General features: G+C 40.1%; 1 protein-coding gene across 50 annotated transcripts in view; it reads left to right on the top strand.

Annotated features, from left to right (window-relative positions):
• Window positions 1–27,507, top strand: part of LOC134532697 (myosin heavy chain, muscle) — a 113,709-nt gene that overhangs the window by 57,675 nt on the left and 28,527 nt on the right. For 19 of the 50 annotated variants that reach the window (XM_063369415.1, XM_063369453.1, XM_063369413.1 and 16 more), the window contains exons 19-23: window positions 555–672; window positions 2,466–2,586; window positions 8,983–9,119; window positions 14,389–14,515; window positions 17,321–17,530. In XM_063369415.1, coding sequence (XP_063225485.1) covers window positions 555–672; window positions 2,466–2,586; window positions 8,983–9,119; window positions 14,389–14,515; window positions 17,321–17,530 — 713 coding nt within the window. Of the gene's footprint in view, window positions 1–554; window positions 673–1,719; window positions 1,838–2,465; window positions 2,587–3,822; window positions 3,941–8,982; window positions 9,120–14,388; window positions 14,516–17,320; window positions 17,531–27,507 lie in introns of all 50 variants that reach the window. The other 31 variants (XM_063369455.1, XM_063369410.1, XM_063369409.1 and 28 more) reach the window with 2 other exon arrangements.

The raw sequence follows: 27,507 nt of genomic DNA on the forward strand, positions 1-27,507 counted from the left end.
TGAAAGGAAATATTATATAAAATTACATATATTTGTAAATTTGTACATTTACATGTAAAAAAACTGTACCACAACAAGAAAGTGTTTGCAGTAATACTGGTTTGCTGTGGTTGCAATACTTCCAATATTTAAAGTTATTTGTAAACCATTTCCTGAATAGCCTTCCAGTATTAATTGCGCACATTGCAAGCAGGATAAAACAAAATAAAGTCAATTGTTGAGTATTCGATTATATTTTCCATCATTTAAAAATATAATGCTTAAATGAAACATCAGTTAAAATAGAAAATTTATGTGCCAATGTCATGTGTTGTACAAAGTTACAATATATTTATTGTTATATTATAAAACTATTTCTTGGCTTTCCAAATGAATCTTTTGCAAAAGTAAAAAAAAAATCTATATACAAACTTTTTCAGAACACTCCTTAGATTTTTTTCCCCCACCATCACACATTACTACCTTCATATTCCATAATCATTTGTAAATTTGTTTGTGCATGCAAACAATGTCGCATCACCTAAATGCATTGGTGTTTTATTTTTGGTTCGCAGGTCTGATTGACTCGCACTTGGTGATGCACCAGCTGACATGTAACGGCGTGCTTGAGGGCATCCGTATCTGCCGAAAGGGCTTCCCCAACAGGATGGTGTACCCCGACTTCAAGCTCCGGTAAGTTTGGGCCACAAATTCCTCGTTCATTCCGCCATGTCAGTGCGTATCTATAAAGCTGGAAGGACGTATACGTGACAGGGACAGTGCTAGTTATAATTTTATGCATTCTATCTGATAATTGAGAACTATATACCTACACTCAGACATATATCAGGAAAAAAAACAGCGGAGTCTTTCATTAAAATACAAAATAAGCAATATCAATTATTGATTACGATATATAAAAAACTGTTAAACATTTGTTTGTTTAGTTGAGTTCTAAATCAAATATAGAAGGTTCAAGAGCATACATTCTTTAAACATTTATTATACACTTAAATAGTGTTTAATTAGATTAAATACATTTTGAACAATCTTATTCCCGATTACTTTATACTAAATTATTTCTGAGTGTTGATCCATCAAAATAAATAAATATTTATTGTTTATGAAACATTTGGTAAACGCAGTAATTTTTCAAAAAAAAATATTATTTTAACTATTGTTGCCAATTTTTAGGAACGGGATGTGAAAAGTAAAGAAATTATTTTTTTTTTGCGCCAGATAAAATATAATGTTACCGATAATATTCATCCGCGTTATTAAAGTATACAAACTAGGGGGAGGGGAAACAAATATCTGTGACCATAGGTACATCAAAAGTCATAATGTTTTGTTGGAACTTGTTACAATTAAATCTTATTTCAATATTTTAAGATATGTTCTTGCGTTTTTTGATGCAAGTTTATTATTTTGAACTAAACTTATTATGTTCTTACAATTCAAGTTAGCTTATTGCTGATATTTTTATTTATCTAATATTTTTTATTTAACCAAATAACCGAGGCGTATTTTACAAAAATCAATATAAAATTAAATTATAAACCTTTTAATTTTTTATATTAATAAAAAGTTTGTAGCGTTGAATTTGACAAGTTTTGATCAATCTCTTTGAACAGCTGACTTGCCGGCGTAAGTATTGTGGAGTGCGTCGAACCCAAGAACGCCGGTGCTTCCGAGACGTGCAGCTACATCGTGTTTTCTCTTTGTTCTCTTCCCTTAAAGCTACATGATCTTAGCCCCGGCCACCATGCAGAAGGAAAGCGACCCCAAGAACGCGGCGGCCAAGTGCCTGGAGGAAGTGGGGCTGGACCCCGATAGCTACCGTATCGGCCACACCAAGGCAAGGCAGTCTCGACCGCCCCTGATGTGCTCCCCTTCGAACGAGCGCAGGGACCGCTCGTGCCCTCTTTCTTTACCTTCGATGACAAAACGTTCACAGGAAACATTTCTTTAGAGCTCACGCAAGCACGAGTATTTGTTCAAAAAAAACTGCGTCACATTTGACGTTCCTTGACGAGTTGACGTGTCCACAGTGAACCATGGAAATATTTTCTGTGAACCCTAATCTTAATCCCTCAAGTTTTAGACAAACAGCTATAACGGTTTTATTTTTTTTTTTTCACACCCCGACCCTCATGACTGGCAGAAACGCCCCGCGCAAAAGATGATGAGACATCGCCAACTCCTGCATCACTGTGTTCAACCCCCCCCCCTCCCTCTTAATCGCGCAGAAGCTCCACTGGAATGGAGCCATCTGCAATCCTGCACCGGTCCAAGACTGCACGGAAACAACGAATCTGCCTTCGTCACTGGAACTTGTTGTGCAGTCTTCGGATAGCGCATGGGGAAAGGTCAAATATGTTCCGACCGGAGGTGGCTGAGTGAAACCACCAACGCTGGCATGTTCCAATAACTGTGTGTTTCTTCTTGTCCCCTCCTCCTCCTCTTCCCCCTCCGACGAAAACCAGGTACAAGATCCTGGACCCGAAAGGCGCCGACAAGGCTGGGGACGACCTTAAGAAGGCTTGCGAGAACATCTTGGACACTGTGGGCCTGGATCAAGACAGTTTCCGACTGGGCCACACCAAGGCATGTACCCTGTCCTGTCGCCCAGGAGCGACTGCTTCGACCCCCCACTCCCGCACATCCCTGGTCCAGTGTGTGCAGGGTCGGCGGTGCTGGTTCTCACTTAGCTTCCCGCGCACAGCTTCTCGTGTCCCGTAGTCGTTCCAGAAGTGAATTAGCACAGCCACGAAGTTAGACTTATTTGTTCATTTTGGTTTTTTCAATGGGAAAGATTGATGGAAAACATTTTTTTGGGCTTACGATATTGCTGTTTTACTTTCCATGACTAAGGAAACCAGCAACGGCGTGAGTCCAAAAATTAGTTTTAAATTATTTGGTCATATTATAAGGGGTGCATTGATGAGATTCGGGAATAGTAAAAGCTTTCACTATCCTCGTCTGGTATTAAAGACCCAGCCCAGTTGACCTTTCGTTTAAGGCTGCGAGGATGCTCGCTGGAGTTAAGTGCTGTGTTTAAGTTTGAGCTAGCATCCGCGTATCCGTCGTCTTTTGTGTAACACCTCATCTCTCACTTCTTCTTTTTTTTCTCTGTGTCTCCTTCCTTTTGTCTTCGCTATCTCCTTCCCATAATTTCCCCACCACCACTTTGATATCTGCAAGTCTAAAAAAAAAAAGACATAGGCCCCGATGAACAGAAGCCTACCAACAAAAAAAACCCACAACTGAGACTCGTGGGCTGCAATCCGTTGTTTTGATCTGTGTGTGCTGAGTTTTGTTTTATTCTATTCCAGATATCTTCCATTCAACTTTGCTTGTCTACACGCTTTGGACGGAAACAAACATGCAGCTGACCTGCAGTTTCCTGTTCACGTGTGTCCATACAATGACCACGTTGCTGCGTTTCAGTTTTCCAGGACTCACACGCTATTTGCAATTGCAATTCATGAACACCCTTACATTCAAATAAATTTACCACTATACATTATGGATGAGATTCAAACCGTATTAAGTATTCGGTTTTATTCGTGGAAATATATTTTGGTAAAATCAAAAATGTATGCATATCAGAAACTGGAATATCTTGCAATAGCAAACTCTTTTGATGTTAATGTTGATGAATTTTCCCATTTGCAAAAGTGTGTGAAGCTTCGGCATGTGTGTGCGGTGGTAAGAGGAAGAAACAACAAGAAAAAAAACAATCAAAATAATTGTCTCTGTTGTTTTCTTTCACCTGTTGTGTTGCGACTCTTGTGTTCACCCATCCTGTTGACGGCGAGTGTGTGTGTGTGTGTGCGCCAGCTATAAAATCCTGTGCGCCCACCTGGTGAAAGACAGCCTCACGCCTCAGGAGGCGACCAGCGTGATCCTAGATCACGTCAACATCGACCCGGAACAGTTCCGCATGGGGCACACCAAGGTACACCCCGCGTCACCCCACTTCTCGCGTGGTACGGAGTCCCTTGCGTCGGCGTCCCGGCGCTTGGGGCGTCGGTTCCTCCGGTTCCTGACGCGGCGTTCACTGTCGATGACTGCAAAGGAAACATTATGTTTTTTCAGTAGGAACAGACAGGAAAGCGGGCAGGAGATTTGAAATCGCGTGGGAAGTAAATAGAGGAGCGAACACAGCACCTCCAAACTACACGGAATGCTCGTTATAAACGTGATCACACCAGAATCTTACAGTAGCCCATAACAGGCCGACACGCCTGCTTGTGTTGGAGCTGCGGCTGAACGTAAGCACGTGTTTGTTTTAAGACATGAATTGTAAAAAAAAAAAAAAATTCTTTTACAAGGATAGTCCTCGGAAACTCAGTTTCCAACGATTATCACTTGTCAAATTTTCGATACAGAGTTTTGCACCATTTGCAATTTTACAGCCTTGCAGTTTTACAAGTGATATCGTTTTGGCAACCGAGTTTCCAAGGATTTTCCTCATAAACAGCACAATATTTTTTTTTACTGTGTATGGTGTCGCGTAACCCGGCTTTCGTATAAAAATACGATAACGTATTTTGTAAATTCGTTGATCGTATTTTGTAACTGACGAAACTTACAGATTACAAAAAAAATACGCATTTGCAAATTTTTGGTTTTGCTTATGAAACAAATGCGTTTTTGTGTTAATTACTAATGTTGAACTTACACTGAAGAGTGTAAATTAAAATAAATATTATCAATTGCAGTTAGCCGTGGTACTCAGTTTAAAAAATGTTCAACTATTATTCCAATGTAAAATAAGGTATGAAAAGTTGTTATGATAGTTGTTCTGTGGCATTTGAGATATTTATTTCATAAATCGGCAGGATATCCTAAATATGAAACTAATTAAATCCTCATTTAAAAAGTTCTGTATTAACAGAGGTATCTAAGAGAGTGCAAAACCAGTGAATTATGAATGCACCGTACCAAATAAGAAATTACAAAATTAGGAACTGACCAGTTCGAACACTGTTTAAGTCTGGTATGCTATTGGACATCCCTAAAAACCGTCGGGCTCCGAGCGCTTCTGCTACTATTACCTGATAAATAGTCTCGTTTGGCTAAGTGCTGTAACCAAGGATGGTTTTTCCAATCGTGAAGTGCTCGAAATTCCGTGATATTCCGAAAATAATATCATCGTGATAACAAAGAATATATCTTTCGAATCCCTATTTTCATGTATTTCAGTGAAAATACATAGTTTCTTACGCGTAAAAGGGTATTTTTCCTATAGGCTGATAAATTATTGTGTGTAATTAAGGTTTGAATATAGTGCGACAGCTATCATTTATTTTCTTCTCGAGTTTTATAAACGTAATAAAAAAATAATTTGAAGTTAATACAATACAGTACCGTTTTCATTATCGTTTTGTATACTAAATGCTTAAATACCTTTATTGTCACAACACGTCCTAGAAGATTTCCACCAATCCTACTACTATAACTCTGCTAGCAATGAGAAAGCAATGATTCTTTTTTTAGATGCCACTTTACATTTCAGAGTTGAGCAGTACTTATTTTGGATCAATTCAGTCACTAGTCATTTTTACTTCCACTCAATGAAATTGTGTAAATATAAAGCGTTCCATTAATCTTTTCAATTAACTGCGGTCGTTTGTATGGAATTTTTTCCAAAATAATTTAGCGTGTGCGATGGCAGTCTAGACATATTACAAAAAGTTTCATTCGAAAGCTAGGTACCATCAAATTTTCCCTTTTTTTCGTCCAGACGGTATTTATCTAGTCAGGCGTGTTCATTATTTGAATGAATGGTGATTTTAATACTTTCAGTTGAACGCGTATTTCACTATGGTTACTTTTATTTAAGGTAAACTTTAAACCTAAGAGTGATTGTTGACCATGAGATAAGCCGTTGTGATGCAAGGGACTGCGAACCACCGAGCCGCTGATAACTGCAAGCAATGCCGCCAGTCGCCCTGGTAATAAGCGCATAACACTTGCCTGCGTATGTTATAAGCTACGTTTAACTCACCGGTGAACACTACTCAGCGTACATAGCTTATTTTAGAAGTAATTAAAAATTGCGCGTGATCTACACCAGTTTCTTTTAGCGAAATTAAATTCATTCATCCAGGACATTAAAAGTTTATATAAACATTTTCACAAAAAAATACATGCTTGAACATTTATAGACATCTGGTACATTACTTTAGTGATGTCACAGGCCCAAAATGACGCCTAAAATCAATAGTTTCGTAAACTACTACTTTTTTTACGGTGCGAAAATTAAAAAAAAACCTAACCCTGATAATATCAGCAGAATTCATTCCACGAAATATGTGTCCAACGGTATGTAGTTGTAACTGTCGCCTTTAGATACAACCGTGGAACTATTTACCGAATTTTAATTTTTACAAACACATTCAAATTTGAGATTTTATACTTACATATCCCTTCCAGAAAGTTTCAAAAAAATTCACAAATACTACTAAGTTGCTCTAAACAGGTATGAGCTAATGTCATGGTTATACAAAACGCTTATGTCTCAGTTTTCAGCAATTATTTTGCATGGCTTTTTATGGCCTTGTTTATGATGTTCAACTGCTGAAAGCCAAAGGCGTGATGCTTCTTAACCCCATGTGACAATTTTGCATGCTCCCGACCACAAGTTTACTGTTTAACCATTCCCCCATCTCCGTTCATAACCAAGACCATGTGTCTTGAACAATTGCTAACAAGTGTTTGGATTAAAACTAATTCATTCTACTGTTTTCATTGTTTAATTGCGTGTTTTTAAACACATGGTGTATAGATAATTTGTGTAATTTAAAATATATTAACTTTTATTTTCAATAACAGGTGTATAAAATTTGTAGCTTGTAAAATTCAATTACTTCGTATCTCATCACAGGTTTTCAGTAGGAATTACATTGGAGCACAAAAATATTTTCTGACGCTCTTACAGTATCTGGAGAGTCAAAAATAACTAATTATGTAAATAACCAATTTAAGTATAATATTACAGCATGCAGTGCTCAAATTTTGGAAACAGTGCATTTACGTAGGTCGCATATGAGCTAGAAACATTATGTAAGGGACGATGTGTAGTTTTTTCTACAAGAAATATACCTAAGCGTCCCAAATACATTTAATTTCAATTTATAAATCATTTTGGGGTAAAATATATAAGTAAAAAATTCAAATCTGAAAATTTGAGGAATTATTTAAACATTAAAATAATTTTAAAAATACTTAATACGAAGGGGAAACGAACGAAACACCAAAACTTGTGATGCATTTCAGAAATTTAACATAAACTTACTAGGGCATTGCAATGATTCTGTGAAGAAGTATTCCTTGAACTTTATTAACGTATGGATGGGTAAAAATGGAAGGTTCTTTGGTAACCGGGTTAATTTAAAGAAATGAAAGTAAGTAAACTATAGCATTGTTCCCCTTTAAATTATTCGCGATCAACTGTATTATATGACTTGACTCAGATTTGATAGTTCTCAGATATAGTGCCCGCGGTACTCATTTACTGACTGCCACTAGCAAAGTATCACATGATATTGTTCGTTCTTTGGATGATTTTTGCAACTGGGAAGAATTATTCAAAACATAATGTTGGACATACGCCGTTGCTGGTTAAAACCATGTGTCGCAGAGGAAACGTGAAGAACAGACAACAAAATATGACTATATGAACACACACACAGGAAACCAAGCCAAAATCAGCCGATGTTAAATGCATAGTTAACGCATAGAATTCCGTGAAAGGGAGTATCACAGCACAGACGAACAACTACAAGACAGTTGTCTGTATTTAGTGTTCTTGTCGCAACCGTCTCGTCATTGCCAGAAAATTGTTACCGTCCGTGATGTTATGTGGCTCTAATTACTTCCACTGAATTCTCTGTATGGTGTATACAGTTAACATTTCGGCAGATTTTGGCTTGGTTTTTTGTGCGTGAGTTTGAGTATTTTTTGTTTTGTTTGTCCATTCTTCGGGTTTTCTCTATAACAAATGGTGTAAACTAGCAATGGCGTGTGTCCAACATCATGTTTTAATTCGTTCTTTAATTCATGCAGTTGGGAATTTTTATTTAATACAATTTTTTGGACTTACGTTCGTTGCCGCTTTGCACTGTTTGTCATGGGAAAAATTCATAAATGCAAAATAATAAATCAAAAATTAGAAATGTAAACCGACAGGAAACAAGCCTCAATCAGGTGATGTCAAACAGATGAACACAACGACGACAGCACAGACTAATACATTCAAACTTAAAAATCAGACAGCACAAGAATTCCGTGGAAGTAATTTAGTCATGGAAAAAATAATAATAGCTCAGACGAACACAGTGGGCTAGCAACGACGAGACACACAACGAAACAAAACCTGGACAATGCAGCAAAAATACGAACACAACTATGCAGATAAACAGATATGATGGACAACAAAACGAAAACACCGACAAACACAGTAGGTTTCCTATAACAAAACAACTGCATCGTTTCGGGAACTGACATCTGTTCCCGTCATCAGGCACAAACAGGATGATATCAAACACTGGAAAAACAGGGGGTTTTATACTTCAGTACGCGTGTGTTCGTCTGTGCTGTCGTCGCTGTTTAATTTCATCTTTGGGCTTGTCTGTTTGACATCAGCTGATTTGGGATTGTTTCCTGTGGAGTTATGTTTTTTCATTTTTTTTAATTTCCTATTTTGTATTTAGAAAAAAATTTTCTCCGATGACAAACAGTGTAAAACTGCAATTGTGTATTGTATGAAGTCGTGATGTTTGTCAATGAATAATGACGATCACATGAAGTCGTTACGAACGTTGTTGTCGAAAGGACGATGGCAGGAGGAAAAGAAGACCGTCTGGCACTATTTCCTAAAAGAGTCAAGTCTGAGGCGGGATCCATGGCCGGGGGTGGGTACACGGCGGCGCGAGGAGAGGCAGTAGGTCCGGCGAGTGTGTGAGTTGTGCCCCTCTGCGCGCCGCGACGCAGGTGTTCTTCCGCGCCGGAGTGCTGGGTCAGATGGAGGAACTGCGAGACGAGCGCCTCAGCAAGATCATCACCTGGCTGCAGTCCTGGATCCGGGGCTACCTCGGCCGCAAGGAGTACAAGAAGCTACAGGACCAGAGGTGGGTGTCTCCGCGGGCCGGGTTCCGGTCGCGACCGGGGGAAACTTTTATACCTGTGACCTTCACTTCGACCGTCGTCACACGACGTAGACCAGGACGCGGAGACCGTCTGTTGGACAAACAGCGGCCTCACGCGGTGGCAATGTGGTGATGCACGCGCGTGAAGTCACACGTCTAAAGGTTTCAATTGTGTTAACGCGTTAAGACTCAACCCCTTATTGTTTCCCCAAAATTGTAATTATTTATTTTATTGTTTGCTGATCCCAAACCTTTATGGAAAAAAAAAAATTTCAAAAGTGGGATGATAGAAGTAAAGTTGTGTGTATTGCCCACTTAAGGAAATACAGAAAATTAATTCCTGGTGAGTAACATTGGTCACTCAATCAAGATTTGCTTGATTTTGTACAAACAGCAGATAAAATGTTCATATTCATAGCAAAATTCATTTGTTGCAATGCTTCCATAGGTACTTTAAATTTTTTAATAAAACGAAACCAATGAAGCGAAATTTCAATTACTCTTAATGTGTCATGTAAGGACAAGCCGAGACTTTTAAATGCAATCAGGGAGCCGCAAAAAGGGTATTCTCGTAATTGTTTTCTTTAATTTGCTGTGTTTCATTTACTTGTTTTATTTTTGTTGAAAGTTTTCTTTGATCCCATAATCAAATTTTGGATGATTATGTCTTCTTTCCCTTGCCATTTCATTGACAAGGAGTTATCATCTTAATGTATGTTTATTGTGAATGTTCCTTGCTTTTGTGTTCGTTTCTCGGGCTTATCGATGGATGTTTGAGTACCAAGATCTCTGTTCATTCCAAGATCTGTGTCGTTTTGATTATGTCTCGTGTGTGTTTTGATTCGTTTGTGATGTCAAGTCATTAGTTATATTTGTTGGCTTGTTTTAGGAAAACTAAAACGTCCACTTAAATGTGCATGGCCCTCTGATGTTTCGCTGACGTCAAATCATGACCTAAATCTCTATTAATTTGGTTCTTTTTTTTTAGCGTGTGTAATGGGCAGTTAGTTTCGGCACCCGATGAACATTTGCGACGAGAAAAAGGAACATAAATCTTTCCAGGAAACAGATAACTTTGGCACAGAGAACCAACAGGCCTTCTGGCTAGCTTGCAGTCTTCTCTTTGAGCTCTTCCAAGTGTATATTTATCAAGCTAAAAGAAAAAAAAATAACACTGGTGTAAAGCGCGCAACGCTTGCGTTTCTGCTTCTTTTGACGCGTTGTGTGCTACTTACGTTCCCTTTTCAACTGTGAGGTATTTCAATGGGTGTCAAAATCACAAGTCTCCTAGTAAAATGCATAAATAAAATTGCAGGGACGTTCACTTACAGCTAAGGTGCCAACTTTTAGCATAGATTCCGGAAATGTTTAACACTCTTACCTTTAATATAAAAATAAGTAGCTTGAGTGCTCTCTTTGCCGTGACTCGCGTCAAATGTTGAAATACTGTTCTATTTCTATCTCTTTTAAGATACATGTATGGTCCACCTCAATTTTGCTTCTTGCGTCGACTTTTTTCAATGCCTTCATCCAGCAACTTACAATCATATTTAGGGTTCTACCGTTTCTGGTAAACGCCGTCATTCACTTTCCATCAATTTTACTCATGGTGTGACATAAATTGTTACTTAGTTTTATCGTTTCATGATTCCTAAACCACAAAACCAACAATTATTTTTATCGACACGATAAGTGCCGTAATTTTGCATGAATTACTTCCATACTGAAAACATAATGTAGGGATAGAAATTTCAGTCAAGTTCGTTAATGAACCAAATCGGGCCAAAAAGAGAGTAGAAATAGTGAAGTTTTTTTGTTAAGAAAGAGAAACACTGTAACACTACTAATACGAAAAATATTGAACACGTTCGAAGTTCCTCTCTTGGCGTTCGTCTCCATGTGGACTCGTGACGATGCTCTGGAGTTATATCGGGCTGCGCGCGGGGGAAAGCGTGGCCGACGACGGTTTGAACTAATCCCTGTTTAGTTCTCCCGCGGTTGACGACGGCTGTCGTCGAGCACGGAATGGCGAAGTGGGAAAAGAGGGCGGTATTTTCGGGTCAGGGAGAAGGAAATCCGTCCTCCGCCCCCTTCGGTGTCACTCGCCGGTGGACACTCCTCGCGTTACAGGACCGAAACAACTCCCGCCAGGTGAGGCGCCTCCCGGTTGCGTGCATTTGGCAGCGACCCCTGACGGGAACCTGAGGCTTTCGACGCCAGAGTTTACGACGCGCCGCGCATTTATACACCTCTCCCCCCCCCCACACACACACACACACACCCTCCACCCTGCCCGCGCGCGCGCAACGCGGGGTTCGACACTGAGTGCCCGCTCAATCACCGTCCCGAGTTTACACCAAGGTTTCCAGAAATAGGGACGCGCGACCGCCGTGTTTACGTCGTCGGAGGCTTGAGAGACCGTTGGAGGTCAGCGGTGGGTGCGAGGGGATGGGGATGAGGGGGGTCTCCCACGAGCGTAAATTATAAGAGGCCGGCCGCCTGACACCCGCAGGATAAATAAATAGCGCCTGGCGATCTCCCTGCACGGGACCTGCTGCTCTTTCTTCCCCCTCTCGACGGACTGGGTCGTCTCTCCCCGCGGCGCCTCCTCGCGACGTGGTCCTGACCTTCCAGCCCTTTGGGTCGAATTCAACATGCCCGCCGCCTTGGAATATCACCCTTCAAAGCTTTCCATTTTTTTCCCCTTACACCCAGTCCAACCTCGGTCTAAGCACATGCAAGACGAGTCTCATTCCAAACATCTCAGATGTGCTCAAATATCAACTCTTTCTTGAGAAGAGAGCAAAGACAGCCCATGCTGCGTGAATGTATTCCATGAACAAATAAAGTTTTGCAGTTCTCTCTCTCTCTCTCTCTCTCTCTCTCTCTCTCTCTCTCTCTCTAAAATTTCAATATCGGGTTGTTTGAAATAGTCTCTCTGTATTTTTATGCCCTTCTCTTGCCTGCCTTATCATATTGGTTAAAATACATTCATTTCCAAAAGCCATTTCTCATTTTTCTATTTACGACAAAATATTAGTCATATATTGTTGCAATACTTCAGCAAGTGTATCTCATATTTATCTTCTCCCGCCACTTAAATGACATGAAATCATCTGGGATTGTCTAGTCTGTTGTTATTATATATAGCTCTTGTTGAAATACAACAAGAAACTGTATTTACACAAATCTAATTCCAAATTATACTCTTAAAATTAAAAAAAAATTAATGCATTGAAAAACTTTTTTGTTAATTGTAAAGTGGTGCCCAAAACTTTTGTGTTATATGCATATGTCTGTCAACAGAACAAACCGGACCAAGAACAGCGCTAATATTATATATTATGCATTAGTAACAGAGAGTAAATGCCCTTTAAGAGTGCGCCTACCTGGACACACATACGATGTGCAGAGCCTTCAGGAACGATTTGAAAACTACTCAAGATATTCGAGTGGGTTCTATTTACGAAAAAACATCCAAGTTGTCGCTGAGAGCCAAAAAGTAGTTTTATTTCCCAATAAAGTTTTTAAACTGTATTTTTAGACTAGTTAAAATTGCTAAAATGCGTGTTTTCATACTAATTTGTTAAACATAAAACAACCGGTATAGGTTCTGAAAGGAATTAAGGGCCTGGCATTACACCTTTATCTTCATTTCTCCACCATAAATTGTTAGCGGTCACAGCTGAAATTTCATAGACGAGAAGACTGCGCTCAAGTTCACAGCCTGGCGCTCAGAGGCGATACAGCGCTAGAAATGCCGGCGAGCATCGCCCTTACCATCTCGCCTCACAAACACGGGAAGCCTAAGTTGCACATAAAGTTCTGCAATTCCCGATTACACCCGAACAATTCACCTTCGGCCAACCTCGGGTTTATTTAAATATATTTATATTTCTCTGTTTATTTTAATGTAGCTATACTAATCTAACCGTCCATGGTGTTTTAAAGTGTTTTAATGTAGCTAATCTAACCGACCACTTTTAATATTTGAATTCATTTTTTTCTGCGCAAAAGTAAAACAAATCCCGAAGATGGCCGAAGGTGAATTGTTCCGGTGTACTCGGGAATGGCAGAACTTTATGTGCATCTCAGGTCTCCCCGCAAACACAGGTCTCGTAAAATGCACCCTGCATCCAAGGATGGGACGCGCCATTGCTAAGCCCGAGAATGACTCAGGGTGAGTCACCATGACGCTCGGTCGCTGAGGGAGGGGCGAGGCGGGAAGACGGAGTTGTCCATAAATACACGCATGACTTGGTGTCTCGGCTGCGGCGCATGGAGGGGCACTAATTTTGGAAACTTTGGGGAGGGGGGGGATTCCTTCCAGCGCTCGCGCAGGTTGGGGCTTGTCGTAGCTGCAGAGATTCGTGTAACCTTCTCCGAGGTATGGGGCCTACGTAGGGGGGCGATGTGAGGGAGAGGGTTTATCCCCCCCCCCCCTAGCCCAAAAATTTTTATCTGTCGCACCAAAAAAATGGAAAGAACTTGAAAGCAAAGAACGGGAAAAATCGTTCTACCCCATCCCCCCCCCCTCCCTTTTTTTTTGTGCTCTCTTCCGAAATGAAATTCTGCGTAAACTCTGCTGCAAGGAAATAAACCCCTTTCATCACAGCTTCGTTAAAATATCATTGAGATTTATTTGAACTTTTTGTCAAAATTAAGAGGCTCTTCAAAAATATTTCGTAACTAAGTCCACCTAACAATCGTGAGTTGACTGCTATATGGTAAATATTTCAAGATCGATACCACGTAATGTACGTTATATGTTCTGAATTTTACTTGTTGTTGCTTTGTCCTCTATATATTTCTGGCACTTGGAAAAATTTTCGAGAAATATTTCGTTTGCAGAGTTATTTTCAAGTTTCCTTTATTCGCCTTTGCGGAAAAAAGGTTCCATCGCTACATTGTGTCAAATTATCTGTGGCTGAGTTCGAAATAAGTTTCGGTCAACGTCAAAACACTTGGGTCAGTATTCCCTGACAAAAAAAAAATAAGGTGTGCTGATATCTCTGGAATTTTTGGTCGTAAAATTTGTATAGGTGGTTGGGAACCAGTTTTCTAGCCTCGCGCAGGTAACCGTTTGTTAAAGCAGTTGCCGATTTGTTTCCTTGCTGGGATTCGTTCTGGAATACGGCCCGGGAGTTATGTTCCGGCCATGCCCCAACAAGGCGCCTCGAAGGTGGATTCCGACGGATTGCCATCTAGCGGCGGGTGTTTGGCAACTGGGGCTCCCCGGGGTGTGTTGCAGGATCGCCCTGCAGGTGGTGCAGCGCAACCTGCGCAAGTACCTGCAGCTGCGCACCTGGCCGTGGTGGAAGCTGTGGCAGAGGGTCAAGCCCCTGCTCAACGTGTCGCGCATCGAGGACGAGATCAAGGTGACTGCGCGCGGCGTGACTCCTCCTTAGCCTCCTTAGCCACGTCGATGTATCGATACCGATACACTATCCGCCTCAGAGTATCGATATGTCTGACATCTCGTTCTATTATAATATACCCGTGCTTTACTTATTATGAAATTATTAAAGTGCATGGTATATGGAGTTGTTAATATATCTATGCTTTACATGTTTAGCTCTTTTATCAAAACTAAATACAATTATTTTTTTCCTTTTTTTTATTCTCTATATGTTCCTCCGGCCTTTTTTTTATGTATTGTTATTGTTATAGACTTCAGAAGATGTTAAGCGAAAAAGAACCAACAAAAAAGTTTTAAAAAAAGGAGAAAAATTAACATGTTTTACTAGAATAATACTATTTTATTCAAATTCCATACTATCGGAATAAAATCTCGGTACTAAAATATTGATACCAAATGAAAGGTATTTTGGACTTGAAATAGTGATATTTCCAATATCTTGATACATCGTTGCCATTCCTATTCTGTGTCTCGATTTACTGTATTAATGTGGACCGTGGCAACCTTAGATAAGCATAATCTTGAATAACACGGATATAATTTTTAAAAAAGTCGCCTTGTTTTCAGAAAGCTCTGCTATTCTTCAGTGTAGATTCTTTTACGTCACTCCGTGGTTTGACCAAAGAGTAAATTCCATATTTGAGATTGACTTTTTTTTATGCTTTCGTACACAGATAACTTTCTAGGTACTCAAGAAAATGTTTGATCAGTCTTTGCCGGTAATTGCGCTGTAGGTTGGTTCGGATAACACAGAAACTCAGCTCAGTTAATCGAGACTCGACCACTGTAGGAACCAGATTTCGGTACCCAAAACCCATGTAGAACTGTTGGTATGGGGACGGTCTATCTCATGGGTTGTTGGTACCATACAACTTTTCCTGCAACACGCTGAACTCTTAGGTGGGCCGCACACTGAATAAACTGATGTCATGAAAAAAATTTAATGATCATAGTTGCATAAAATTTTTATTTTGTTTATGATATGCCAATTAAACTAATAAAAAACAATTTCAACATTTCATCCTACAAATAAGAGTAAGTGCTAATGCTGTATTGGTGGCTGCGAAATTAAAAACATGGGGAACGAATTTGGTTGTTGTGTAGTTGTGTAGTTGAAAAAGATCAAGTGTCGATGAGGAGAAATTAAACGGTTTTTACAGAATGTCTCAAATCTAAATTCTTGATCTCGTTTCTATATCATCGTCAAATAAAGAAAGAACTAAAATCATGCTAATCATATTTATATTTATTAAGAGAATGTCAATATTTCCAACTGGTTCTTGAAATATCCTTACAAAACTGTAAAAATTTCTTAAAACCTTGCGCAAAAATGTAAAATTTTTATTTCATGAAACTCAGTTCGCATGGATTTTGGTTTTTGTGCTGAATAATATCCTTAAATAAAAAATTCCTATTTCATTTAAAAATATAGTTTAAAAAAGTTCTTCAGTGTGTGTCCCGCCTTCTGGGCACAGACTGCTCTGTTTTTGGTATTGAATTTTGATGACCGCTGTCTAGTGATGATGTTACAAAAATGTTTATTCTGCTCGTTCTTCTCGGTGTTGTCTCTTACGTGATGTCCAAAACTCTCTCCGCTCATTTCCGTGTTTAAGATGCTCTAGTTCCTTAAAAAAATATCTGATTCCTCGTTCCACAACCTCCCAACGCGACGCGATCAAATAAATACTTATCCCCACCCCCTTTCCTGCGTGATCTTGTCGAAGATTCCCAGTCGCACTTCTAAACTGATGTGATGGGAGAAATTCATCGGTAGAAGATCGTACATTCAAGCAGGCAAAATTTTCAATGTTCCTGCAGTTGATCGCTTTTGTTCTAGGAACTTCTGATCTCGCTGAATTTCGTAATTTTTCAACAAAGTATTCAAAAAAATATTTAAAGTTCACGAATATTGTAAGTTTGGCGTGAAAAATAAAGTATGTTCTTTCTGATTTCCCAATATTGCATGATTTTCTTGGAATTGTTTGGAATGCGAGTTAAATTCGTGGTAAAATTTGTTTTAAAATTTTGGTATTGTTTGCATTTACAGATGTGTGGAATGAATAACATTAATTGGGTACATGTAAAGGATTTAGGAATCTCACAACCGTAGTGGAAATCGTCAGTCAAAATGTCTCCGCAGGGACCATGTCTAGTTTTCAGCTGCGACATTAGTCGAGTTTGTCAAAGCTATTCCTGCCGGGGGGGTATCTTTAGCTTGCGAACAGAACTTGGGTACAGATAGCCTTCGTTTATGACGGGTTGCCCACGGGGGCCAATTTATTGCCCCCTGTGCAGGGTGGAGGGGAGATTCTAAATATGAAATCTACTTCCCCCCCACCATCACCCCGGGAATTCCCCCTCCTTTCCGCCATCGCGTCCAAATTTTAAGGCTTGGGTGCGGGGTGCTCCCCTCCACCCCTTCTGGAACATAGTTATTTTTATTTTGGCAATTCGTGAGGGGAAGCGGGTAAGGGGGGGAACCCCTGCCCACACGCACCAGTGAGCAGACGGGCAGGCGATTTTGGGTGCAGAAACCGCAGTTTCTCGAAAGCCGACGAGGGTGCCTCAGCCTGTCCCTGAGCACGGGAGCCACTCTGCAGACCGCCTGCGGAACGGGACCTTTCGGGTGATAGACGCGGATCCTCGATCACTCGCCCCGAACCCCCACTTCCCCCCCCCCTGGTCATCATCATCATCACCGAGCTGCACGAGCAGAGTGACCGCGCAAATGGATGCGTTTGAAACAAAGCAAGAACTATTGCAGAAACTGGAAGAGAAGGCGCAGAAGGCGCAGGAGGCGTTCGAGCGCGAGGAGAAGGCCCGCAAGGAGCTGGAGGTGCTCAACAGCAAGCTGCTGCAGGAGAAGACAGACCTGCTGTCGCAGCTCGAGGGCGAGAAGGGCTCGCTGTCCGACTTCCAGGAGAAGACCAACAAGCTCCAGGCCCAGAAGGCGGACGTCGAGTCTCAGCTGCACGTGAGTACCTGCTCGCTCCCCCTGCTCGCCAGCTCTGGGATGCTCAAAACACAGACTCAGTTCTCTCTTTGTGCATCTCGAGTCTTATCTGAGATTTTTGTGCGTGGACAAGAACTCACAAAAACATCAGATTTACCTACTAGCTTAACGCATTGTAACATACACGCCTAGATGATTGCTGCAAGGAAAAATGTGTACACATTCTTATTTCACATCGGATTTCATAATTAAGTTCGTGCCTAGAGCTTGCTAGATTCGAAGAATGTGGCCGGGAGAATTTACGAGCTGGTTTTGAGCATCTTAAAAATATATTGAATTGTTGTTAAGTGACTTTTTGTTTTCATTATATCTGCTGAGTGTGGCTTTGTAGGATCGTAGAACAATGGTCTCTGCGTTCGATCTCATCAGCGTGATTTTACAGCTAAGCAATTTTGGAGAAGACCGTAACGACTTAATTAAGAATAAAAATAGGACTCTGTCCACGGCAGGCTCTAATGGTTATTTTAGCTGTTGATGAGTTTCGTTAAAGGCGCGTTATTCAGCTATCTTGGTAGTGGAGTAAGGAAGCGAGGTACCTAGCCAAAGGTAGAATCTGGTGACCTGGGAGAGATGAGCTATTTGTGGACGACACCTGACTCGCGCCTCTACTGAAGGAAAAGTAATTTGCTGTCGCATATCGTCTTATAGTTTACTTTCGTACATTTGGAAAACTCAAACTGAGGATTCAACAGAAATAATCGCATAATTCTCTCACTTACTCAAGCCTGGCGTGGATGGTTAAGATATATCCGAGGTACAAAAAGAACCTAAACATATAAAGTAATATTAATATCTCAGAAAAAATATGAAACTCAATTAAGTATAGAATTTAATTTTACAGTTAAACTTAGGAATTTCTAAGAAACTGTATTATCGTATATGGTTTTTTTTTATCTGAGATGAAAGTAGCATTATGAATGTATAAAAATCATGCAGTTGGAATAATTTCACCCGGTTTACTGTAAAAATATATAGATTGGATTATTCGTGTGATTTAAAAGGGGCCTGTAAATTTGCATCAGGAGCAAATTCATTCATACAGGATTTTATGAAAATTCTTTAAATATTTGCTGCAAAAATCTACAGCCAACTGAATCAAATCATTTTATAGTTATCAGTAATAGTGAGAATTGTAACTGCTAAAGTAAGTTACTAAATTTATGAAAGTATTAAATATATAAAATAAAGTAATGAATTTGAAGCTAGTCTCTGGACAAGATAAAATAAGGTTATATAATTGTGCACGATGAAAATTTTGCGTGTCTTTATAGAATGTGGAATCTTTAATTAGACATGTGCAGGAAATAAACTGAAAGCTCCTTTTATTTTTTAAGCCGGAAAGTTGTGGCCATTTGAAAGTCTTGTGTGAGGATGAGTTTCAATAAATAAATTTGAGTATGCGGGTACATATCATAGAATGGATAGTTGTACATGCTGTAACTTGTGCCATGATTAAGGAAAGTGCAAAGGGCACTACCTGGAAAACCACATGAGTGAAATACTTTATCGAGAAACCAGCGCTAAAATGGATCAGGAGGGGTCATGTTTCGCCGGGATCCAAATTTGGTCCTACAGCCAGGGTCCAGCCAAAGACCTCACGTGCCTGGAATCTCTCGGGGATGAATCATCTTCGCGCTGGCACGGGGGAAGGAGTACGCTTGGGCGCGGGCCTGCATCCAAGTGCATTCTACTGCAATAGCTGACCTGCTGTCGTGACATACCCTCAGCCTGCGGCTTCAGCGTCTCTTAGTATCACATAGTTGCCGACGAGCTTCTCGCGAGCAAATGCCTGGCAAATATCCTGGCACTTTTCCCATCATGGGATTTCTTCGTCCAGCGATCACAAGCGATAACGTGCGACAGGTTTCATTCATACGCTGCCAACAACTCTCCGTCCGCAGCAGAAGAGGGAAGGGGGAATCCGTTTGTAGATAATACATTCTATAAGGGGAGAGGGTGGGTGGAGAGGCAAGAGGAAGGGGGTGCATGAAATGCAGATGGGTAGTAGAAGGGTCGTTCAGATGAATCAATCCTCGCGTGGGTTTGGGGTACAGGAGAGAAGAATTTCGTCTCGCTGGATATCATGGGTTAAGGGGTGTGGGGAGGGGGGAAGAGCGTGGAAGAGATGACGGCCTCGGATTCCACTGGCTGGGACGGAAATAGACCCGGCGGGCCCCCCTCTCTCCTCCTCGCCGTGACAAAGTGCCGTGGTTCCTGCGGCGACCTGGTGGCCGCGCGCCAGGGAGGAGCGCCGTCGCTCACGCGACTTCCTGGCCGCGGCGAGCGCACCTGTCGCGGCCCACTTGGCCCGCCCGAGACCTCCGCGCGGTCTTAGTCACGACCTGGCGGTCCAGCTGCACTCGTGCCTGAACCTCAGCTTCTCCAACGGCACTGGTCGTTTGAGGTTGGACTTGAGTGGCAGTGTCTGCAACCCACATGCTGAAGGTTGCCCCGAAAGACGCTCCCCTCCCGATTAATGATGATTCTGTCCGGTACTGCTTCTGGAAGGAAACCAGGAAAAACTGGCCAGACCAGGAAAATTGACTGAGTGGAGGGTCAGGGGCAGTTAGGAATTCATGGTGCCAGAAACCGAATGGGTATTGGTGCTGTACGCCTGTGGTGTTAGCCTCTCGGATCTAGGCAAGCTATCTCATGTCTCCGTGCTTAATGGTAGAGCGCGTTAGGAGTGTCCGAAATGGTCTTCAGGTACTGTAACATTACAAGTATTCCTGCACTTGGATGATGAACACGTTTACTCGTCCTGGACGCAATTTTTCTCTTGAACCACGGGCATAATGTAGTGGCTATTAGGTCCGATTGCGGGGCGGTTAGGATTACCGGGCCCTCGTGTCGTTTGGTCTGAAATCCTGGGATCCTGATGTAAATAAATTCTAAGGAATGGCCGTAGGGGAGGATGGTGCCGGGTTTAACTTCTGGTAACATCTCCTCGGGCTTTCCAACTTTGACCTGGTTGGATGTTCCTGATGTGTCCAAGGTGACTCTCTGGTTCTTGTGCCTTTCCCGTGTGCAGTTTATACCTCAAGTAAACAGATCGGGAACCCCAATAGCGTAGTGACATGTTAGGTGTGCCATGGACTGATCCGTTACATGACTGGTTACCCCTGAGGTTGCCTCTGAAGGCCCAGGACATGGTCGAAGTAGGACTCGTGCTGGCAGCAGTTGCTTCGTAGGTTTAAGGGGGCCAAGAGGAACTTCTCCCCTCCTGATAAAGGTCCGACGCTGCCACGTATTACTCGGTAGATGTGAGTGTGACACCTTGTTCACGTGCATCCGGATCTTCAGGAATAAGGGAGGTGTCAATAAGGGTTAATAATTTGGCTCATGTGTCCCAGGCACCAAAGTTCGTAGGGTGCCTGATTTGGAGGAACACGCACGCATGTTATAAAACAATTACATGTTAATATATTGTTACATTTTCTTATCATAAATAAGCTTGATTTAATGCCTTTCACACTTGATGTACGCATAACTAATACTCGGCTCTCTTTTTATATAGGTAATTTTAATAACAATCCAAAGAGAACCATCTATAATGAAATTCAGCTATTGAGATTGGCCCAACCATTGAATACTGTAGAAAATTTCAAACTACATGATTGTCAATATATAAATACATAGCAGTTGTGGAGCAGGTGAAGAGGTTGCTTAGCTGATTGCCTGCCCTGGGAGAAATCAGGACCACATGTGGTCCGGAACCTAGGGTTCTATCTGAGGAGGGAGGGTATGAGTGCACAGTCACTCACGGCAATGAGCTACCTACCATCTTAAACACTATCCTTACCAAACAAAATCCTATATATCATCACTGACTCATTCACTCTGAAACTCCTTGGAAACAAGCCTATCATAAAGCACAAATATTAGCCTGCTCCATAGAGATAAGTATAAAATAGAAAATGGTAGAGTAACAATAGAGTAACATTTGAAATACAGCTACATAAGTGTAAAATGCCTTAATGATTAAAAATGCGCCATCTGAAAAACTATGCTTATAATAATTAAATAACTTATATCTCAGAAAGTTTAACTCTAAACGAAAAATGCTGGAAAGGTTTCCCTTTGTAAACACCTAATTTTGCGTTACTGGGAATCTTTTCCTGATATTTAAAATTTTATACTTATGCCCTTTTGAAAATCTTTGTCTTTATTGTGTTAAATATGCTTATATCTTTAAAGTTTATAATTTTATTAAAAAAACCTTTGACATTTTTATTTTTATGTATACAATATATGTTTGTATGCCCAAAAGTATTTATGGCAGATTTGATTTTTTGTAATTACGCCCTTTTGAATATGTATATTGTATTCTTTTTTGGTAACTTAATTTCTTTATATATAAGAAATCATTTTCATTTGTACAATATTAAAATAAATTAAATTTTTAATAGAAATTTCGTGTATATTAAATTAAAGTTTTTGTTATATTCATCATTTTTACAAAGGGCCGCCTTACGCACCTTAAAATTACTTAGTATAACTATGGTTTGCTAGTTTATAGGCCCAAGTAACTTCTTGTTGATCTCCCCACGTCCGTGGTGTCGATGGATAATTTCTTACTCACTTCTGGAGGGGAAAATAAACTGAAAAGTCATAAAGATGCTTGGCGTTTGCTATAGAATTTTTTTTCCCTGCCTGGAGAAGTAAATTCTGCGTGGTTAAAAATACCTCGCAGTATGCTTTCCCTCATCGGCGGGAGCCGCACCTTTTAAACAGTTTACCCGAACTCGAACATAATTTCCCAGTTGTTTACAAGCCGCGGCGCCAACCCGCGAAACACCTTCCACGAAAAAAAATATTTCGAGCAGGTTAATTTTACCTAGGGGAGGTGAGAAAGTAAGAGAGTGCATTTGGACTCAGCCTATATGTTCCCCTATCTGGTGCGTTGATTTGGGATGCACCGAACAGGTTTGAACACATTTTAATAAGTTAAAATGATATCATTTTTAGAGCATTTTCAAAAAAACTCTTAACAGAACTTTCAAAATACGTTAGCTAAATAATTACGAGAGAAAGAAGATATGGAGTCTAGCGAAAATTGTTCAGACGAACGTGCATGAGATTTCAAGGCCACCAGGCACCTCCATTGGTTGAGACTTTCTCTTGTTTTATTCCAAACCAAAATATCCGCACTGAACCCTAATGTTTTTGCTACTCTGGCTGTTTATATGTCCGTTTTTCACAAGCTTGTGACTCGTGAGCCATTTATATTCTTAACTGGCGTGATTTCTTTTTCATTTCAGACTGTTCCAATGAGGTTAACATGCAAACTCGCAAAACGTTTTTTTTTTTAATTTCTTTTATAAATGAACTCTCGTAATCGTTAACCTGCATTCGTTGTCAGATAATTCTACAATTGCAATGTTCTGACTGTAACAATTAGAATAATGGTAGAAGCGGAATCTGGTTAAAGCCAGAAACTTTTCAAGTATAATTCCTTCTTTAAATTGTCATAGGCGTTATTTTTGGGGCGAAAAGGGCGTGATTTAGGTTGATTTATTGCAACTGACTAAACAATTACAGCTGGTTTAATTTCCAAGCTGCGAACATCTATGATGATGGGGTTAAATATATTGGTGCAGTGTTGCGAAAAGTGCTTGGAGCTGAATGGCGATTATGTAGAAATGCGAAGTAGATATTAAGTAAACTAAAACTATCCATATCAACGTTTTCTCACGAGTTTGTTAATTTTAATGACCAAATGAAGCTTACTTTACGAATATCCCTCGCATATTGGCCTCCTCGAAGTAGCCTGGCAAAGAGTGATCAGGCAAGCCCGTAGAACACGTCCGCTTTGACCATTGCCTATACACAAGGGGATAACCAGTATGTCTTATTTTGTGCCTTTCAAATCTGTTTGGAGAGAAACGCTGTCTGTATACTATGGGTTTTTTATCAGAGATTTAACATATGCCTTCGAACGCCTAGAATTATGTGCTTCGTAAAGAGAATTGAAACAAGTACTTGTGAAAGTAAACCTGAGGAATTTAACAGCAAGATTTTCTTGATTGTAGATATCTACATGGAATGGCTACTACTTACAAAAAAACATGTGTGTATTAATTTGACTCGCAAAAGTCAATGTTAATACATTTTTTTTATTCCATATTTGGTGAGAAAACCCCTAAATAATTAATTCAGATTTTTTTTAAAAAAAGTACTATAAATCAGCTGAATATTATTTTAAAAAAGTATGCTTGTTTTATAAAGGCTGTATAGTAAAATTTTAATTACTGGCTGATTTCAGTGTCTAATTCAAACTGAATGGTAATACGAATCACAGTGTTTTTTTTCAAAGGTAAAGTTTCTCAGTTTAATAAAACATGAAGTAACTAACTTCAACTAAGTGGCAGGCAATCACGTAAGTTTTATTTTTGAAAGGTGTTCCGAACTGCACATTCACGGGAATGTCGAATGGTCCAGCTTTGCTAAGCCTAAGTCCGACGACACGGAAATATAACTGCCTCCAAAACACGCGAGCGACATTTTGCATTAGGTACCTACGTAACTACATTAGGAGTGCAACTCTGCAAGTTCATAGTCCCAGTCTTTACATCGTTTCAGCACGAGTGATGAAATAATTTGTAACTTAAGAACCATTAATTCCCGCCATTTTTGGATCTGTTTTTGTTTTAATTAGGTATTCATACGAGGAGAAAAATATTTTGTAGCTCTTGTTTTATATAAGTAGTTAACAGGTTCCAGCATATAATCATTATTAGGAAATGCGTGATTATTCCAAGTGGGTGACTAGAGATGATTTATTAGTTATTACAGAAGGCCACGACTGTTGAAGTCAACCTGTGTCTAAAGCATGGTTCTTCTTTTTTTTTTAAGTTGTTAAATGAAATGATGCACGTGTGCATTAACTGTGAGCGACATTTAAGAAATCGGAGAACTTAGTAATTTGGTTGAAATTCTGACAATTCACCTCCTACCTCCTCTCCCACCCCCTCCAACTTCCCGCGCGGCAGATACTCTCACCTCCAGCCGGTTTCCAAATTTTCCGCAAGTTTGAAACGTGGCGGTCGACGCCGTGAGCTGCCGAGTGCACCTCACCGAGCTCCCCCCCCCCCCCCTCCTTCTCAGACCAGACACCGAGGCTCGGTCACACCGCCATGTCATTTGTTTGATTTTCATTTCTTCGTCATTTCTGTTACTTGAGGACTGTTCCTGTTAAATCGTTCCCGATGATCTCTGTTCAGCACGGCCGTGTTTAGGGCCTGTGGAACGACTAGGCTGAACCTGTTGTGCGGACCCAAAAAAAAACTCAATTTTAGAGAAATTTCCTAAATAAATCCTGAAAAAAATAAAATATTGAAATTACATTTTTTTAAACTACTTTTATTTATAAATTAAGAATTGATAAGATAATTAAAATAAAAAAAGATTGAAAATTATTTGTGGTGCGGTTTCTCTTTGAGGAACAGGCCTCATACGTCTCGTCACAAACGTGGTCAGTGGACACTCACCAAGTGCGTCCAACAAAGATAAAACGTCACGCAGCTAACACGTAGTAAGTATTTGGTGACAAAACTTGCAACCATAAAAACTAATTATCGTGAGGGCTATGCAGTAACTGGCCTTATACCTAAGTAACGTCATACAAACGACAACAAGGCATGTTGGATCACTGTATAAAAAAAAAGCCCAAATAATCCACGTGACGCGCGCTTCGACTCGCCCCTCCCTGTGACTGTACTGCGCGCGCCACTGGCCGAGCGGCCTCCAGCGCCATCTCTCGCGAGGCTATATTTACCGCTCGGCCGACACCCGACACCCTTGGCCGCGCGCTGGTTTCCCCCTCCCTGCTCCAGGCGAGACACCTGGACCCGCTTATAGCGTCCCGCCAGGCTTGCCAACCACAACACGACCCGCCGGCCGCGCCGAGCTGACCACGGCAGGCGGTTTGCGGGCTCTGCAGCTCACTGCGACGCCACACCACAAAAAAAAATACACTGAAAGAAATTTTTGTATATTTTACGAGGAAAATCCTTGGAAACACCTGTTTGCCAAGTATATTACTTGTAAGACTACAAGGCAGAGCTTTGTACCATGTGAGATTTTGCAAGGCTCTGCCTTGTAGTTTTGCAAGAAATAATATCCTTGGCAACAGGGTTTCCAAGAATTTCCCTTGTAAAAGTATAATTTTTTTTTTTAGATTGTACCGAACAAAATCAAACGGCCCAATCACAACGCATGTCCTCGACCTGCGCGTTCGCACCCTACCATGCCAGGTGCTTTTTTTTATTTAATAATTAATTTTATTAAAAACAACTTCGGTTTACATTTTTTATAGTAGACTAATGACTACCACAAATTTCTTTTTACATTTATATTTTTTTTCCTAAACAGCCTTTATTTTTAAGACCTTATGTTTGGATTTTGTAAATGAAATATTTCGATTTTATCTCGTTTTTTTTTTTTTTTTTTTTTTTTTATCGTCTTAAAGTCCCGTATAGACACAGATAAAGTACATTTTGCGGTTCTGTAAAAAAAATGGAGAGTCTGTTTACTTTTAATATTTGGCTCATCGCACATAAAAGTCTACCGACCCCTGGTCTATGGAGTGAATGTCTGTTTCGTGTTTGAAGGGAACTCTTCTGCAGTTTGATAGAAAAACGAATCGTTAGTAATTTACAGGCCAGAATACTATAATTTTTTTTTAGTATCTAGAAAATATCTCGCTAGGGTGACTCGAAAAAAATTCCATCGTGTAGTAAATATTACTAAATAAACATAGTACCAACACATTTACAAGGAATTATTGTTAAACTTCCTTGTAACCAAAAGGTTTTTTTTCTGTGGAGATAGGAAAGGGGACTAAGTTGTCGTTCTCATTATAGCACACACCAACACCCTTACTTCTTACCACCAAAGAGATAATCCCGTGTACACTAGCAACCAATACACGACAGCTCCATGCCTTTGTCATCACATCAGTCTCGTAGATGGCAGGAGATAACAATAAACCCACTGAAGAAAATTTCCTGCATAATAAGTTAAAAACATTTAGCACTTGGCCTGTTAATGCAGACAATTTTACCCATTTTAATATTTATAAAAATCAACGAAAAAAAAAGTTTATATGCAAAGATTTAGCCGCATGTGCAGTACTGATATAATATATCTTTAAAATATACGATACCGACATCATGACGGTAAAAAAAAAAATTATCTTAGCTAAACCTATAATTTATATTGTTATACAAATTACTGTAAAAATAAATCTCCGGTGGGTTTTATCCTGCGTGAGTTTCGATCTGAAGGAGTTATGGCTTGGAACAAAATTATATTGTAGATTGCGATAAAACCGACATAACACCGAAAAAAATGTCAAAACACCGCCTGACACCCAAATGCAAATTAATACACCATATAGTACCGCAATGCGCGTTATATAATGGAAATAAGTAGCATTTAACCAAAACTTATTTCAAATCATTAAAAAAAAGTCAGCATTAATTTTTTTTTTAAAAAAAAATCGAGGAATGTCACTTTCGGAAGAAAGAAAAATTGTACCAAAGAGCGTGGATCACAAAAAAATGTATTTTTTTTATTGTGCGTCTCTTATTGGATCTCTTTTCAACCACAAATGCTCGCTGATTTATTTTTATAGCGTAGAATGCATCTGCTTTAGACCAATTTATTACAAATTATTTTTACTGCAAAAATTCAGAATATAAATTTTGTCGTTATGTTGGTGGAGCAAGTATTAAAAAAAGTTTTTTCTTGTAAAAATAAAATACAGTAACACCGAAATCTTCTGTTTTAGAAACGAAAATAACCATAAAATCTTGTCTCTGTTTATTAAATGGCACAGGCCACTACTCCTTTTAGAGCATCCAACCGGGAGCGTTAGAGCTTCGTTCGCGGAACCCTTTCTGAACTCGCCCCGGGTGCGCTCCGAAAACTTGTTT

Source organism: Bacillus rossius, chromosome 6 (genome assembly GCF_032445375.1).
Source record: "Bacillus rossius redtenbacheri isolate Brsri chromosome 6, Brsri_v3, whole genome shotgun sequence".
Taxonomy (NCBI): Eukaryota; Metazoa; Arthropoda; class Insecta; order Phasmatodea; family Bacillidae; genus Bacillus; species Bacillus rossius.